Here is a 17,853-nt window from a genome sequence, read left to right as displayed (position 1 = left end):
GAGGACAAACACAGATATAAAGACACACACATGGATATATATATATATATATATATATATACATACACGGACACACAACTGGCTTCTTTCAGTTTCCATCTACCAAATCTACTCATGAGGTTTTTGTCAGCCTGGAGCCATAGTAAAAGACACTTGCCCAAGGTGCCATGCAGTGGAACTGAATCCAGAACCGTGTAGCTGGGAAGCAAATTTCTTACCATACTGCTACCTATACGGACACACGCATGCACATATACACACACACACACACACAAACATGTATCCACCCATTTGATTGAATGTATCTACCAAATCCACTTACACAGCTTTGGTTGGCCTGAGGGTATAGTAGAAGGTGCTTGCTCAAGGTGCCATGAAATGGGACTGAACTTAGAACCATTTGGTTGGGAAGCAAACCTCTTACCACCCCCAAGTTTGCACCCATATGTGTGTGTGTGTGTGTGTGTGTTGTGTGTGCATCAGAGAGAGAGAGAGAATGAGCAGACATGAAAGAAATAGTAGATTGTATGACATGTAAGTTGATGGGGGGGGGGTATATTCATGTTGTGTGGTTAGGGCATGGCTATGTGGTGAGGCATCTTTTTTGTTTTTGACAATCACATAGTTATTGGTTCATTCCTTATCTGCATCACTTTGGCTGCGTGTCTTCTACTATAGCTCTGAGTTGATCTGTACCCTCTGAGTCCAGTTATCCTCCGTGTGTGTATCAAACACTAAACACATACACAATGGGCTTGTTTTAGTTTCCATCTGTTATATCTATTCAAGGTTTCGGTTGGCTCGGGTCTGTATTAGAAGACACTTTCCCATGCCATGCAGTGCAATTTAAGCCAAACCCTCATGGTTGGTAAGTGCACTTCTTCATTGCATCAATGTGTATTTAAAGAAAATATTGACCGTGACTTTGAAGTTTTGCTAATTTTGGCTTCTTAAGACTGTTAAACTCTGAATTAACTGTCATTGTTTTCCTCGTTAAAATAATTTGATGCTCTACTTAAATGTATGTGGTGTTCCTTTAATAAATGTTAGACTGTTTTTATGGATTATCTTTTCCCTTTTATCTCTTACTTGTTTCAGTCATTAGACTGTGGCCATGCTGGGGCACTGCTTTGAAGAGTTTTAGTCAAACTTATCAACCTAAGTCTTTATTAATTGTTTTAAAGCCTAGTACTTATTTAATCAGTCTCTTTTGCTGTACTGGTTGTCAAGTGGTGGTGCGGGACAAACATAGGTATGTTAAGAAGCTTGCCTCCCAGCTACATGACCCTGGGTTCAGTCCCACAGTGTGGCACCTTGGGGGGAATGTCTTCTACTGTAGCCGCAAGTTGGTCAAAGTCTTGTGAGTGGATTTTGTAGACGGAAACCGAAAGAAGCCCATCATACTTATATATTTATGTATGTGTGTGTCTTTGTGTCTGTGTTTGTTCCCCCGCCATTGCTTGACAACTGATGTTGGTGTGTTTAAGTCCCCATAACTGAGTGGTTTGGCAAAAGAGATTGATACAGTAAGTACTAGGCTTACAAAGAATAATTCTTTGGGTTGATTTCTTTGACTAAAAATAAACCCTTTGAGGCGGTGCTTCAGCATGGCCACAGTCAAACTACCAAAACAAGTAAAAGACTAAAAGAATATATACACACACACAATAAGCTTCTTTCAGTTTCCATCTACTAAACCCACTCACAAGGTTTTGGTTGGCCTAGGGCTATAATAGAAGACACTTGCCCAGGGTGCCACACAGTGGGAGTGAACCTAGAACCATGTAATTGGAAAAAGAACTTCTTACCACAGAACCACACCTGCATCTATTGTACCTAATAAAAAAAAAATGTGTGGGTAGAGAGAGAAAGAGAGAGATTAATGTGTCTATAGTCAGCTTGATATGTTTGTATGTGTAAACTTTAGTGTGTATAAGAAATTGGACTGATAGATACACATGGTTGTGTGTCTGTGTGTGTATAAACTTGTACTTGTATAATTGGATGGATAGATATATTCTGTATATAGACTTATATGTGTATAATCAGATTCATAGATTTGTATACACTTGAGGATGTTTATACAGTTAGTCTGATAGATATGTGTGAGCATGAGTGTGGTTGTGTATTCCAATGTTGGAAGGAGAGAGAGAGAGAGAGGAGGCTGGAAGTATTGTTGAGAGTGAAATTTGATTGTATGTGGATGTTTCTGAAATAGCTGCACATTAGTTTATTAATTACATAGCATTCTATGCAAGCAGGTTTTTCTCATGCATTGTGATGATCACAGTATGAATTACCAAAGTCTCAGTAGTTCCTGCTAAATCAAATAGAATCTTATAATTACAATTGTGATGCCAGTAATTATAGTTGTGACACAGCTCTGCAGTATTTTCTACCATTTCTATTGCTTTCCTCAACATTTTCCCAAAGTTTACATTGATCACAGAATTCTTGGATTGTTTGACTTTCTAGCAGCATTGTGGTAGTGTGATGATGTGAGTTGGGGGTGTTGTATTATGTGCATTAGCCTGGAGTGCTCTAGTGTTGTGTTGTATCATATCCATTATAAACGTGTGTGTGTGTGTGGGGGGGGTATTTATTGATATAGGTGCAGGTATGGCTGTGTGGTAAGAAGCTTGCTTCCTTCCCAACTGTATAGTTCTTGGTTCAGTCCCACTGTGTGGCACATTGGGCAAGTGTCTCCTGCTACAGCATCAGGCTGACCAAAACCTTGTGAGTGGATTTGGTGGATGGAAACTGAAAGAAGCCTGTCATATATATTGTGTGGGGGTGTTTTTGTATCTGTTTACATTCCTATCCTGGGGTTGATTTATTCCACTGAAAAACCCTTCAAGGCAGTGCCCCAACATGGCCACAGTCAAATGACAGTAACACGTAAAAGATATATGTATATCACGCTGGAAAAGAAAGAAGTGTAATACCCATGACCATTTATTTCTTTTCAGAGCATCCAGAACTATTGGGAGAGGAAGTTATCCTCAAACAAGTGCCCTGTCTGGTTGCTTGTAACAATGGGCATGGGGATGGGTCTCTTACTAAAAGCACTCCACAAGAGGATCAGTTGTAATGTTAAACTGGGGGTATGTTTTAAGTCTGCCAATTTAGAACTTCCACTAGGCATCTGATCCAGTCTTTTGCCAATCCACTCCACTGTCAGTTATTTTCTTTTTTTATTGACTTCCAAAAGATAAAAAAGGCAAAGTTGACTTTAGTGAGATGTGACTCCCCTAACTGCCATCATAAGAAAAAGAATATGCTTAGAGAACTTTATCATAGAAAACAAAAAAGCAATATGTGTATTTTTAACCAAGCAGCTACCGGTTTCTGTCATTTAAGATGACATCTTCATGCTGCAATAAAATGGAAAAAAATGAAAAAAAAAAATTGAAATAAATTTCATAATATCAGTTGTTCTGGTTGTTGCTAGTTGCAGCCATGGCTACCCTCAAACAACGATCAGGACAGAAAATATAGCACAGTGTGATCTTTCTGAGGAAAATATATGAACTTCCAGAACTGATATTGTGAATGTTCAATTGAATTTATTTCAGTTTTTTTTCTCTATTTTTTTTTTTCCATTTTATTCAGGCTTAAATATGGTCATCCTAATTGACAGAAACAGGTAATTGTTTAGTTAAAAATATACATATTGTCTTTCTGTTTTCCATGATAAAATTCTCCAAGCATTTTCTTCTTATTTTGTCAATATATATTTACTCATGTGTAAACTCATAAATTTGTAATCTATTTTCTACCTATTTCAGTCATTAGACTATGGCCATGCTGGGGCACTACCTTGAGGAACTTCTTAGTTCAATGAATTGACCTCAGTACTTATTTTCTGTTAAGTTTGGTACTTAACAGTTCGGCAAAATTTGGTGGATAGAAATCCATCACTTTTTGCTGAACTGTTAAGTTACAGGGATGTAAACATAGCAGTACTGGCTGTCAAGCAGTGGTGGGGGACAGACACTCACACACACACACACACACACACATATATGACAAGCTTCTTTCAGTCTGAGTCTACCAAATCCAGTCACAAAGTGCCATGCAGTGGGACTGAACCTGGAACCATGTGATTGGAAAGCAAGCTTCTTCCCACACAGTTGCACTTGTGCCTTTATATTTCATATTAAAATTATGAAATGTGGATGAGTGCAGTGTTTACATTTGTCCAAATTAGCTTCAAATCCTGCAGTTTGCTTCTCCCAACACCCAGAGTCCTTGACTAAATATATTACCACATCAACAGATATAAGGGACTGGAATGTGTATAATGATAATTTCACATGGATTGAGGTCAGTTTTTCTTTAATCATTAGTTGTCATTACTGCATTCACTAAGTGGTTATTACATTCAGTAGTGTTATTACAACATTTCCTTCAGGTTAGATTCTTGGGATTTGATTGACTCTTTTACCAGACTGTAATAATCAGTTATATGTATCTCATCACATTCATTCTGCCAGTTCAATGTGAGCTCTTACCCTTGACATAGAATATGTAGGTCACTCTATCCCATCGTGGGCCATAGCTGAGGGAGAGAGAGATGGTGATAGATTAACAGTGTCTGCTAAAAAATTTTGTTTTTGTTATTTAAAGGTGGAAGATGTGTGTTTGTGTGTGTGTGTGAAAGAGAGAGAGAAGAAAGTCAGGGAGAGCAAGTCTCTCTATAGTGTTGGTATGTATGTTTGTGTATGTTGCTGGAAGCATGTATGCGTATGGCAGGGAACCCTATTCTATATATGTGTAAGCATGTGTTTATGACTAACTCATGATTGTGTATTGTGTGTGGTATGTATATGCTTATGTGTAACTGCTGTTGATAATGTTGGTGGTGTGTGTGTGTATGTCTGTGGAAAAGTCTGTTATTCACTTCAAATTTCCATGCTTTTATCAAAGTGTTTCCAAGTTTCCTGCCCTCCAAAAGTAACCTTTAATGGCATTGGGTACCTGGCAGACCACTTATTACCGTTCTATTGAATGTCTTTGTGTGAATCTGTCTGGCAATAAGTCTTGAAGTTGCTATATACATACATATATAAGTATGTATATACCCGTTTTAGATGTATAAAACTATATACATGAAACAATATATATATATATATATATATGATCCTTACCTAACCCCTTCATATACACAAGTATTATAGTCAGTTACTTGACCTTTTGTGATCAGAAGTGTCCATCAATTGATGGACAGCCCCATTGATCTCAGAGAGGTTTTAGGGAATGGAATTGGAGGTGACTATCCCTTTCCTGTGGGCATTCAAAGCATAGGTGGAATTGCTGCAATTGAGAATCAAACTTAATTTCCAGATCAGCAAATATACCCTCTGCACTAAGGTAATCCTATGGTTTTTCATCAACAGCAGTTTTGTGCCTTTATTTCTATGCTGGCATGGATTGGATAGGACTTTTTAGACAGTTGGATGCCCTTCATGATGCCAACCCTTTTATTCCCATCCTACAATACACACACACACACACACACACACACTCACATGTACGTATGTGTATGTGTGTAAGTACATGTGTAAGTCTTTCATTTAACAGATTTAAAAAAAAATTTTGGTTGGTTTTTGATTTTCTTTCTTCTATTTTTCTTATAAATGAGCAAATGTGCTGCATCAAAGATTAACAACCTACATTGTATTCTCAACCATGTTAATGGTAAATGGAGTGCCAGCCGTACAGAGATTCTATATTCATGCATATACACTGTTTCCTTACAAGGTCCACAACATGTGCCAAAGTAAGCATATTGCCTTACTGAAGTGGAATCATTCGTCCTCATCCTTTGACATGGTTGAACAATAATTGGTCAGGATTCACAGTACAGTCGACTTCCAAACATGACTCTGCTGTTTGATTTGTTGTGCTATCATTTCAGTAACTGAATACAAGAATGTGACTTGCGAGACCTTCATATGGGTGATTTTTTTTCTGAGTCACCATCTCGCCCTTGTAACTTTCTTTCATTCCATTGACCTTTCTGTGTATGAGCTAGTCACCCCCACTTCACTTCCATTTCCATTTCCTACACAATATCAGATGGCTGTTGACTCTACTGAGTCCTTCTGCCCTTCGTTGGATTTTGCTTCTTATTCTGCTGGGTGGCATTCAATAATCACCCTCCTTACCAAGTAAGGTTGGTGTGGGTTGTCACTTTAGTCACCAATGACCCAAAGACCCAACAAGCAGTGCATTGGGTTACGTGTTACCAGTAGCACATGAGAGTAACCTGACATAGATACTGTACAAAGATATTTCAAGACATTTTTATAATACTGAGACATGTCTATCAGTAAATATTATGGAATTGTTTGTCTGAAATATACAAACTGTATATTACAACTACCCCTAATTATCTTTCCACTTGAAGATCCACTTAACAAGATAAATGTTTATTATTAATCTAGTAGCCCCTTATCTCTATCCCCCCCCACACACACACACAACAGTTGTGTCCTTCATATTCCTACCAGTTCAAATATGCTCGGAACATATTTGAACCCGTTAGAAAGCCATTCACTGTATTTTGTCATGGAGAAAATTTCTTGCTGTATGCAAATGGTGTAAATATATAAAATAGGTGTTTTGTGGTGATTTTAGGTGTTTTTATACCTTTTGTCTATAGTGAGAAATTTTCTCCAAGAAAAAATGAACAGTGAATGTCTTTCTCACAGATTTGAATATGCACCAAGCATATTTGGACTGGAATAACCGTGTATTAATATACATTCCTGCTTAGCACTACCATCCTGCAACTCTTACCGGTTCCCCGAATATTTTCAGCGTGGTACAAGTGAGGTTACAACTGATATGTTAATATTTTGTTATGAAGTAATGTTTTAGTGGAATATAGAGTTGTTGTTAGATAATTGGGTCTTGTCTTAGAACTGTCCACTGGTTGAGCAGTGTCAGGGTGCCAGTAAGGGGCAGCAATCTGAATCCTGAAGATTCTCATTGGTACTGCTTTTCAGTTAAGAATGTTGCTATAGTGACCACAACAAAATACTCTATACAACAAATCATCTTTTAGCCCAGAAACTTAATAACTAACGCCTATGAAAATTTATGTAAATAATATTATCATTCAACATAAAAAATTTTAATTAGTAATTAATTTAATGATGAAGGAATTAACTAATTATTTGAGTGAATATCTCAATGCCACATTTTCTGCCTTTTATTTAATGTTGTTTTATTGTTGTTGTTTGTACAGAAAACTCTATCCCCAACTGAAGAGGAACTTCCACCTCCCCCACCGGAGTTGGCTGAAAATAACCAAAGTGGCAACCATCGCACAGCTACGCCACCAGTCAACAATGCCGACCAGTCTGTTGCAGTTCCTGCAAGTAGTCATAATAATGCCATAACAGTTGCCACGGCATCTATCAACAAATCTCTTGATATTGACGATGTCGATGCCAAAGAGCATGTGAGTTTTAACAATTTTCTTTTAATTTTTACCTTTTACTAATATTTTATATTATCCTAAGGCAGTGAGTTGGTAGAATCGTTAGCATGCCAGGCAAAATGCTTAGCAGCATTTCGTCTGTCTTTACATTCTGAGTTCAAGTGCTGCCAAGGTCGACTTTACCTTTCATCCTTTCTGGGTTGATAAAATAAGTACCAGTTGAATACTTGGGTCGATGTAATCGACTTACTCCCTCCCCGAAATTGCTGGCCTTGTGCCAAAACTTGAAATCAGTATTTTATATTTTTCTTCTTGGTTTTGTTTCTTTTGTTGTTGTAAATATGCAAAATAAGTGTTTTCTGGTAATTTTAGGTGTTTTTATGCCATGTCTTTCTCACAGGTATGAATATGCCCCAAGCATATTTGGACTGGAATAACCTTGTATTAATACACATTCCTGCTTAGCACTACCACCCTGTGAGGGTGGTGGAAGTTATCCTTTCACTCATACTTATATTTAGTAAATATACATATTTTCAAAATATTTGAAAATTGGAAAATTTTTTAGCATGTGCAATGCCATTATCTTCCAAAATCTATTTGTTTAAAACACCTTGGTGAAGCTGGATCAAAACCAGTCGAAATTTGAAAGCAGCGCACTGATATCCTGTTCCTTTGTACTTTTTACTTATTTTATAAACTATATTCCTGTCATTTAAATAAGCACAATTATATTAAATGTTTTCGATGTAAATTAAGTGGAAATGGTATAATTTTTCATTGAAATTCAATAAAAATGGCAACATCCTTTGAGAGTAAGATTATTCTTGGACTTATTGCATAAATATGCCAATTTAAACTTTGTACTTATTAAGTACTACATTTCACTTGGCCTAACAATTAAAGAATAAATCCTATGTTTATTTTTGTACCAAATACTGAAACTTAATTATTATAAGTAATATCATAAATATGTCTGCTTCACACCAAATTTAGGTCTCTGAATTGTATTAGGTAAAATTGGTGAAATATATTAAAATTTGATAAATTAATGGAATTAGGAATTAAATATTTATCATCAACCAATTTATTATGTGAAAAATATTTATTTTTATTTAAATGACTTTTAACGGTGATTATTCTTATTTGAACATCAATGGAACAAAAAGTCCTAATGTGGTTTTTGGTTTTGGTAGTTTGACATTTCAAAAAAGTATTTTAACATCATTGCTTACTGTTATTGTCCTACTCGCATTTTTATCGCCCTCCGCTTGATCATGTCTGGATGTAGCAAGCACCACAAACGACTGGGCAAGGAAGATGCCAAGCATCACCAAGCTTTGTGTGTCATAGCTGTGTCAACCACATCTTGGGCCTGATCTATGAGGAGATTTGCACCAGTGCGTATATATGTTAAAGGAGTTGTGTTGGCGGTGGTGTTTAAGTTGCACTTAAACACTTGCTGTAATGCTGAGTGGTCACATAGGAAGTCACAATGGAGACCAAAGTTATTTCATACCTGATCCATTTAACCCTTTCCTTGCCTGTGTATCGAAATACAGGGACAGTATAGTTCTGCTGGAGACAATTTAGAGTGGCAGGAGTATAGGAACATAGATTTATTGATTGATTAAAGATTACATTTCTTAAGACACCTACTTACGAACAGCTTTTTTTCTTCTCTCTCGTTTTCTCCTCTGTCGTCTTATCTCTCGTTCCCTACTTTCCTCTTACCTTCCGAATATTGTTCATCATTCGTGTTACTCTCTTTTTCTCATAGTTCCTGCTTCCCTATGTCTCTCCCTACCTCTATGCCTTCTGTGCGCCGTTAACATCTTGTAGTTAACAGCTAAGGTGTTCAGTCATGTATTGTGATACAGCTTCAAACGTAGAACTCTGGTCACATTGTATACTCGCTACAAAATAGCGGCATTTGTAAACATCATTATCATTGCCATCAATTTCTATCATTCTTTATCGATAAAGTTGCTTACTGCCAAGGGAGATAACTCTAGAGCTCTTTTGACATTTATCTCCCTTTACATTAAACTGTTGCTGCTTTCCATAAGCTTCACTGTGTGTGTGTTACGACTTTATATCTGTGATTATTTATTGGTGTGATTATTTCTTCGTATATTTTGCACTTGGATATTTTGCTGAAATTTTCTTGTTTGCATCATCCTGTCTGACCTTCTTTGACAATTTAATCTCTATATATAATCTAGATTTGCGTGTGCATGTGCGTCGTCGTACGAATGTTTCGTTATATAATATTTTTTAATATTTTCCACATGTCCCCTGATATCCACCGTTTAATGTTTTTATATCATTATTGGAACGCTCTGGTCTGTGGTTCAATACCAATATACAGATCTGCAACACAACCGCTGACTGGACAAGCTGCCAAGGGATCACACTGTACTGTCTGAGACAGATGGATTGGTTACGGCTAGAATATAGTTAATTATAGATGTGCTTGATTAAAGTTGACCTTCGATTAAGGAACACTTACAATTACTGGCGGGCGTGTGATCCTTAACTAGTATATTCTAACTAATATCCCAGTTGGTGTGCATATTTCTCACACTGTTGTTGGAAATTGGTGAGGATAATAATGAGCAAAATTCTCTTGTTGCCTGCTCTCCTCGGTACAGCCGCCAAATGTCCCTTAAATCACACATTACTGTATTAAGGAAGAACACATCAGACAAGGTAATTCTAGATTACACGTCAGGGTGGATGTATAAAAGCGCTAAAATGTAATTGATGTTGTGGGGCTCTTTAACCAGGATTGACCTGGTGTTAAACAATAACAGCTGATCCATACAACACCGTTTCAGTGTATATCTGCTCTAACACTCTAATCAGGTTTACAATATAACAACTGTGACTTACGTCTTCTGTGGCAGATTAAGCTTCGCTACACAATTGATAATTGTGTTGTGCACCTGTTCTAGCTAATTGACCAAGTCTTGACAAAAATTGTGCATAGTTTCTCTTAGACTATCCCTTTCTATTTCATCAGGCTCACCACCATGCGCACATATGCCAAACCCCTAATCTTGACCGTTTACCTTTCATTGTATACTAGGTGTAGTTCATACCCTTAGCAAATTCCCCCCCCCTCTCTCTCTCTCTATATATATATATATATATATGCCAATCTTGGGATACACAAGATAGTGTGTGCCATTCCCAAGAGTAATAATCTTTTGGTCACATCCAACCATTGTCCTGCCATACTCCCTTCCAGAATCAATTCCAATATGATGAACATGGTCATTAACAACAATTCCTTCTACCACCTTCAATCTCTCTCCCTCTTTAATGAGCACTAGTATGGCTTTCATAAAGCCAGATCATCAGTCACCTGTGGGCTCCGGAAACATGTGTTTTAAACTATTATTTTTTTATGCGATCAACGAAACTTTTTAACAAACTAATCTGGCAGAACCACCCAGGTAGCTACTCCAGCCATCTCTCACCTTTTATATCAGTGGGTCCCCATCAGATTACTAATCCGCAGTGTATACTGTTGGCACACTGACCAACACTCTGTCGACTTCAGTGTACTTCAAGGCTTGGTTATGTCCCCTACACTCACTCTCCTATAAAGCAGCAAACTGCTGGCTGATTTTCGGTATTTACACCTCTGCAAACAATAATACATTTCATTTGTCTCTAATGTTCTGTGATGCAAACTGGACACCTGACACTAAATGTGTATTTACTCTGCGCGGTTTAATATCGTCACTCTTAATTACCAAAAGACACTGTCACTAAATATTTTAAGAAAATATTATTTACTGAATAGCATGCAACTAGAATTTTTTCAGTTGCTGCAAGTGCTTGATCTGTTATCACTAAGGATCCCTTGTGATAATTGCAGCTCCTTACCAGACAAAAAAGAAAAAAAAAAGTAAAACAATCAAAAAGCATGACCCTCCTCTTCAACATCAGAAAATAGTTTGTCAACAATTAATCTGCTACGAAGCTCACGTGAGACCCACAGCAGGTTACTTCTCTTGCATTTCTGATGAGAATATTGTTACATCTCTACCTTTTATCTTTTACTCATTGGACTGTGGCCATGCTGGAGCACCACTTTGAAGGGTTTGGGTCAAACAAATTAACTGCAGAACTTATTCCTTAAGTCTGGTAACTTATTCGATTGGTCTCTTTTTGTTGACTTTGGAAGTCCCTCGGGCCTAAACCAACTAGCACTAGTTATTGCCAAACACTGGAGGAAGAGCAAACACTAAAACATACACACACACATGCACACACACACTCTCTCTCTCTCTCTCTCATACACGTGTTTACAGCAGGTTTCCACACAGTTTCCGTTTACCAATTTCACTCATAAGCCACTGGTCAGCCTGGGGCTATTGTAGAAAACAATGTGCTGTGCAGTGGGAGTGAAGCCAAAGCTATATAATTGCAAAGTGACCTTCTTAACCACCGAGACTGTACTCAGAGTACAGTCCTTCAACTGATTGACCTGAAACCAGTTGCCATTGTGCTTCAACCTCTTGCTGAAAAACATACCCTGTCTTCTCTCTCTGGTTTTTCTCCTAATACACCAGCAATGGTCTCTATTCTTTATTGGGGATTGGTCTTTGCGATTTCTATTCTGGTACTTCCAGCTCACTCATCTCTCCTCCTCCCTTACATCTCTCCTCCTCCCTCACGTCTCTCCTCCTCCCTCACGTCTCTCCTCCTCTCTCTCGTCTCTCCTCCTCTTTTTCAAATCCTCCTCCTCCTTTTCTCATCTCTCCTCCTCCTCCTCTCATCACCCATACTGTTTACTCCACCATGTTAACTCTTCTGTCCAGTCCCTCCTCCTCACAATGACAGTCTTTTTGAATTCTCCCCCGACATGTTTTTACTTGCTATAAAAATGCAAGGCTTCAAGAGAAATGTTAATACATCAGTCTCCCCTATCTTGCACAGAGTTTGAGGCCTAAAGACGTAGCTCCTTCTTCCAGATCAAACCATTACACAAATGAATTAATAAAAGAAACTGTTACCAATTCTGTCAACCTCTCAATGTATACAGATGGTTGAATTGTTATTTCATTTCCTCAAAGAATTAATGTAAACCAAACAAGTATCTTCTTTATATTGAATGATCAGATTCTAAAAGTTTAATAAGGATAATGCTCTGATTCAGCAGAACTATGATCAATCAATGTTTCCATCCATAACCATCCCAATTTTTTTCCTTGTATGTATGAAACCCAGGGTCACATTATCTAATTCTAACATGGTGATGTGTGATTTGAGGGACCTTTAGCTGTTATTTCAGATTGAATATGGACATACAGGCTCTGTCTTTGGTTCATTTGAATTAGTATGGTTTGAGGAATGTAGCTTTTGAGATGTTTTGGTGAAAAAATTTATTACAGAATGGGTGAGGGGCAATGGTGGGAGAGTGTGGGGGAAACTTTGAGCCAGTGTGAAGTGGGGGAGGGCAGTGTCAGTTTGGGTCAACAGATTCAGTGGAGGGGGAGTGTACAGTACATCATAATGGTTGATCTTTTTCTTTGTTGATTGGTGGAATTGCAGAGACTGTAACTTAACCACCTCTGCTGATGTTGGGCTGTTTCCAGAAGCAACTTCCTAGCTCCAAGTACACTTACCACCTCTCCACTCATGGATACAGCATGAAGGAAAGACATTTGCAGCACCCATGGAGCCACAGAGGATGCCAAATATATGGTCAAATATAACTGTTCATATCAGCCTTAGGGTTCATCCCTCCAAATTTTCTGGGGAGGTGGGTTACTCCCTTAACCTTTTTTCTTTTTCCTTTTTGATGGTGTTGGCTGTCCGCAAGTGCAAGCCCTGCGAATCAGTGGCTGTTCCAGCATATATCTCTCACCATTCTCTTGAGCAATGCCTTTTCTATTTTATCTGCTGGGGCCACGGGGCAGTCTGACTTAGAAGAAAATATATGCTCCACTCCTTAAATGCTTAGATCCATGCAATTATTTATTTTAATTCTTCCATAGTAACAGTTGATAAACTGATATAATTCAATGCAAGCGAAACAATTGTTGAATGATGGTGAGTGATGGTGATTGAATGATTGTATATCAAGCTGATAGCTTTTTATTACATATTTAACCTGGTTTCAAAACAATCTACCTAGCTTCCAAGAAAAGTTTCTGTTTTATTGAGAGCCTTTTTATCTTTATTTTTTATTTTAATTTCCTCTGCCAAATAACAACCCTTCCTAGCTTTCTTTTGTGAATACTCCTCCTTTCTATACTACTCTTTGACATCAAACGAAATAATTTGCTTAAATCAATGATATTAAAGTCTGAATAATTGTTTTGGTTTGCATAAAAACGTCACCAACTCAAGGGGATCATTTTGTAAGGCTCACAATACAATTACAAACGGTTGTTTTGACAAACATGATCCTGGCTTTTATACAGTCAATTAGATGAAGGAACACATTTCTGATATTCTTGTCTAATATTCCATTACTAATATATTTTGTTTTTTTCTGCTAATTTTCACTGTTGAGAGGCAGGAAATAACAAGTTTAAAGCTCGGCGGTCGATGATAAGGGTGGTGATTTCAATTCCACCTCTTCTATCCGAATCATCTCCTCAATGAATTTTACTTGAAGAAATTAAAACTTGGAATCAGTATTTGATGTTCTGAATGAAACCTTCTACTGTGATTAGTTCTGCGATTTTTTTGATTTTTTTTTTGTTTGATAAATATTTCTATCATGTTCAGGAGTTGTGTTCAATTGAGTTTGATGCGGGGTGTTTTTTTTTCCCCCTCTTTATACCTTGAAAACAAAAAGAACAGATTTGCAAAGAATACAAACTGTGTGTGGATGTGGGTGTATGTATGTTTGTGTATACATGTACATGTTATTGTGTGTATGTGTGTGTGTTTGTATATATATATATATGTGTGCACACACACACACACTCACACCACGTGTGTGTGTGGATGTGTCTGTGTGTTCTATTTGATTTTATAAAAATTCTCTTATTTTGAAGGCCTGTTTTGTAAAGTCCAACCATTCCTGCTGCACTCTCACAATATTCCGCTGCCTCTCTACTGCATCCATACTGCTGCTTCTCAATTGCCTTCCTACTGTAACGTTTTTAAAACCCATTAACTGATTCATAATTACAGTCTTTATTCACTGAAAAAAATAAATGGTTTCTGTTTTGTTTCATCATGGTGGGTATTCAATGTTCTCAACTTTCTCCTACAGTGTGGTGATCGCGATAGTGGAGTGGAGGGGTTGTTAGTGGTGGGCAAGGCTTTGGTGGTTTGTGTTGTTGTGGGAGGTAATTGTATTAGAGATGGGCAAGGTTGTGATGCTGTGATGGCACATGTGTATGTATGTGCCTGGGGGGCGGGGGTACAGGTTGTGTGATGCATTGGTGGTGTAGTGGTTGAGATGTTATCTGTAATGGTGGTTGTGGTGGTGGTAGTGTTACATGTGATGATAGTAATGATGATAATAATGGTTGTCCATTCCTTTTGTCATATTTGATGCTTTTAAAATTGAATAATTTTTTTTAATGATTAGTTGCAACAAATGTATTTGCTATCATCATCATCATCGCTTTTGGAACCACCACCATCCACATTATACCTGCAATAACTCCTCTTGACACCATTGCTTCTGCCACCACCACTACCACTGTTGTCCCCTCCCACTGTAACCACTACTGCCATTGTTGTGGTCATCATCATTTTCATCATCATTGCTAGCAATGAAGATGTTTCACCAACTAATGGTACACACATAGTCCACCAACTGATCCACACACACACATTATAGTTGGTCTATATACACATAACCACTGCTCTGTTTTGGTCCATACAAACACACAATTCTCTAGAGTTCGCCCACACATACACACACTTGTTTTCAGTTGACATTGTGTTTAGGTTGTGTAGTATGTTTGACTGTGTCCCTGTTAAGAGCCACTTATTAGTATCTACTGTCTATATATACTAATATATAACTGTCTATATATACTAATATATATATATATATAGGGAGAATTCACAAAAAAAACAACAAAAGATGAAGACAGGTGGTGTAGACAACAAACAGATGTATTAGTATAACGCTCGGGAAGTGAAAAAGTCTTTAACATTTCGAGCCTACGCTCTTCCACAGAAAGGAACAAGGAGAGAAAATAAAGAATGTGTAGTGGCAAGCGATCTATCATGTATATATATATATATACATACACACACACACACACACATCATTTGCATATATATATATGTGTGTGTGTATGTGTACACACACATGCACATGCATGCACACATACCTCCCACACAACACACACTGATACATACACGCACACAATTACACATACATGGGCAGATACACACACACACACACGCACACAGGAACACATATACTCCTCACACAACCCCATGCACACATACACATACGCACAATTACATGCACATACACACACGAACGTGCATACGTGCACAAAAACACACTTATACCTCCACTCAAACCCCTTGTTCACATACACCTACACACACACACACACGTACACTCACATGCACACACACAACACACACTCATACACACAATTACACAGATACACACGCACACACACATAATCTGTATATAAAATAGTATACGTGTATGTATTTAAAGGCCCTAGGGTTGATTCATTTAACTAAAATTCTTCAAGGCTCTGCCCCAGCATGGCCTAAGCCTAATGACTGAAATAAGTAAAGGATAAAAAAATATATGTACACAGATATGCGTGTATCTATGTACACAGTTTCTGTGTATGTATGTGCGTAAGTGTATAGAGTATGTCTATATGTGTATTTCATGTTTTTTATGTACTTTGTGTGTGTTTGTATGTTGTCAGGTTATGTGTTCCTATCTGGGTGTAAAGAGTATGTATGTGTGTGTGTGTGTGTGTGTGTGTATTTTATTTCATGTGCATGTAATTATAGGCATTTGAAATGTGTAAATGTGTGTGTTTCAGTATTTCTGCCTATTATGGGTGTTTCCTAATTTCTAGCAAAGTCAGATTTACCAAATTATGATTCTTATATACAAGTTATTCAACATTTTCTGTGGTGTCTTGTTGAAGAAATCGTAATTTGTAATTAAGAAAGTCTTTTTAAGAGAGCTTTCAGTTTGTTTTAATGATCCGTTGCTTCTTACTTCCTGCAATATTGTCTACAGACAGAGAGAAATAGGTCAACCGGATTAAAAGAAGTAATTCTAACTTCAGAATAAGTAAGTTCTTTGATGACAAATTGATTTTAATTCCAGTGAGAAATGACAACCACCACCACTTCAGCAGCAGCAAGAACAATAAATAATAAAAGAAACTCTCAGACAGATTTTTAAAAAAATTATAAATGATTCTGATGAAGATTTGAGAGACACACCCTGCTTGGATTGAACCAGTTCTTGCTGTCTTTGCATCCACACTCAACAACATGACTGTATTTTGTCTTGTGTTCTTTGCATCTAAGTTAGAAAACAAAATCTGAAGCTGTTAAGGGAGTTGATGTTAATAATGTGGAAATTTTGAAATTATCATTGCAGGAATTCATTTCAAGAGATTTAGATAAAAACATTGGAGAAGAAAAAAAAAAATATTAACACACCTTAAATAACAAACAGGTGTGTTCAAATTGAAGATTGCTAGATAAAGATGGGTAGAGAGATGGTTAGATTGAAAGAGGCTGAGTTAGTTATCTAAATGAATTAATTAGTGGAAAGAAATAGTTGATAGGTAGAGAGAGGTGGGATTTAAAGGCGAATGTTATTAAAAGGAAGAATGTACAAATATGGAGGAGATACAGGAGTGAAATGGGGAAAGGATCTTTAGGAGAAATAACAACAAAAGAAGGAGACTATGTTGGTCTTTCCCCCCTCCTGTTAGAATCAGGGGTGGGGCTAACTAACTGCTGGTTTAACAAGGTAGAGTGGTGGGTGATGGGGGTGAGGTATAGCTAATGAGAATCTAATTGAAATCAATAGCAAGAGGAAATTCTTTCTGTCAGTGATACTGAATATTTCTTGTGTTCTACCATTGACAGATTCCTTATCCTCCAAGATATACAATACAATTCCAAACTGCTGCCTACTTCCTTTTTATTTCAATTTACTTTCCATTCAACTGGAATGTCAATATCATTGTCCTACTGAATGTTCTCATTATACGCAATTATTGTGTGTTTAACACAATACAGCCTCTCGTTTACATGCACATAGGCGCATGCATGCATGCACACACACACACACACACACAGAGAATAACTTAGTTTTTAACTACAAAATGTTAACTGAGAAAGAATTCAATGCATATGGTTAAGTTACAGATTTATTTAATGTTAGATAGTTATATTTGTGTAGATAGGTG

At 37.3% G+C, this 17,853-nt stretch overlaps 1 protein-coding gene across 9 annotated transcripts in view; it reads left to right on the top strand.

Moving 5' to 3' along the window:
* Window positions 1–17,853, top strand: part of LOC115222095 (disks large 1 tumor suppressor protein) — a 598,849-nt gene that overhangs the window by 198,139 nt on the left and 382,857 nt on the right. For 8 of the 9 annotated variants that reach the window (XM_029792201.2, XM_029792206.2, XM_029792205.2 and 5 more), the window contains exon 4: window positions 7,256–7,471. The exons of the other annotated variant lie outside the window; for it this stretch is intronic. In XM_029792201.2, the coding sequence (XP_029648061.1) occupies window positions 7,256–7,471 (216 nt within the window). The remainder of the gene's footprint in view (window positions 1–7,255; window positions 7,472–17,853) is intronic. 9 annotated transcript variants of the gene reach the window in all.

This window comes from Octopus sinensis, linkage group LG19 (assembly GCF_006345805.1).
Source record: "Octopus sinensis linkage group LG19, ASM634580v1, whole genome shotgun sequence".
NCBI classification, from domain to species: domain Eukaryota; kingdom Metazoa; phylum Mollusca; class Cephalopoda; order Octopoda; family Octopodidae; genus Octopus; species Octopus sinensis.
This window is presented reverse-complemented; position numbering and strand designations above follow the sequence as displayed.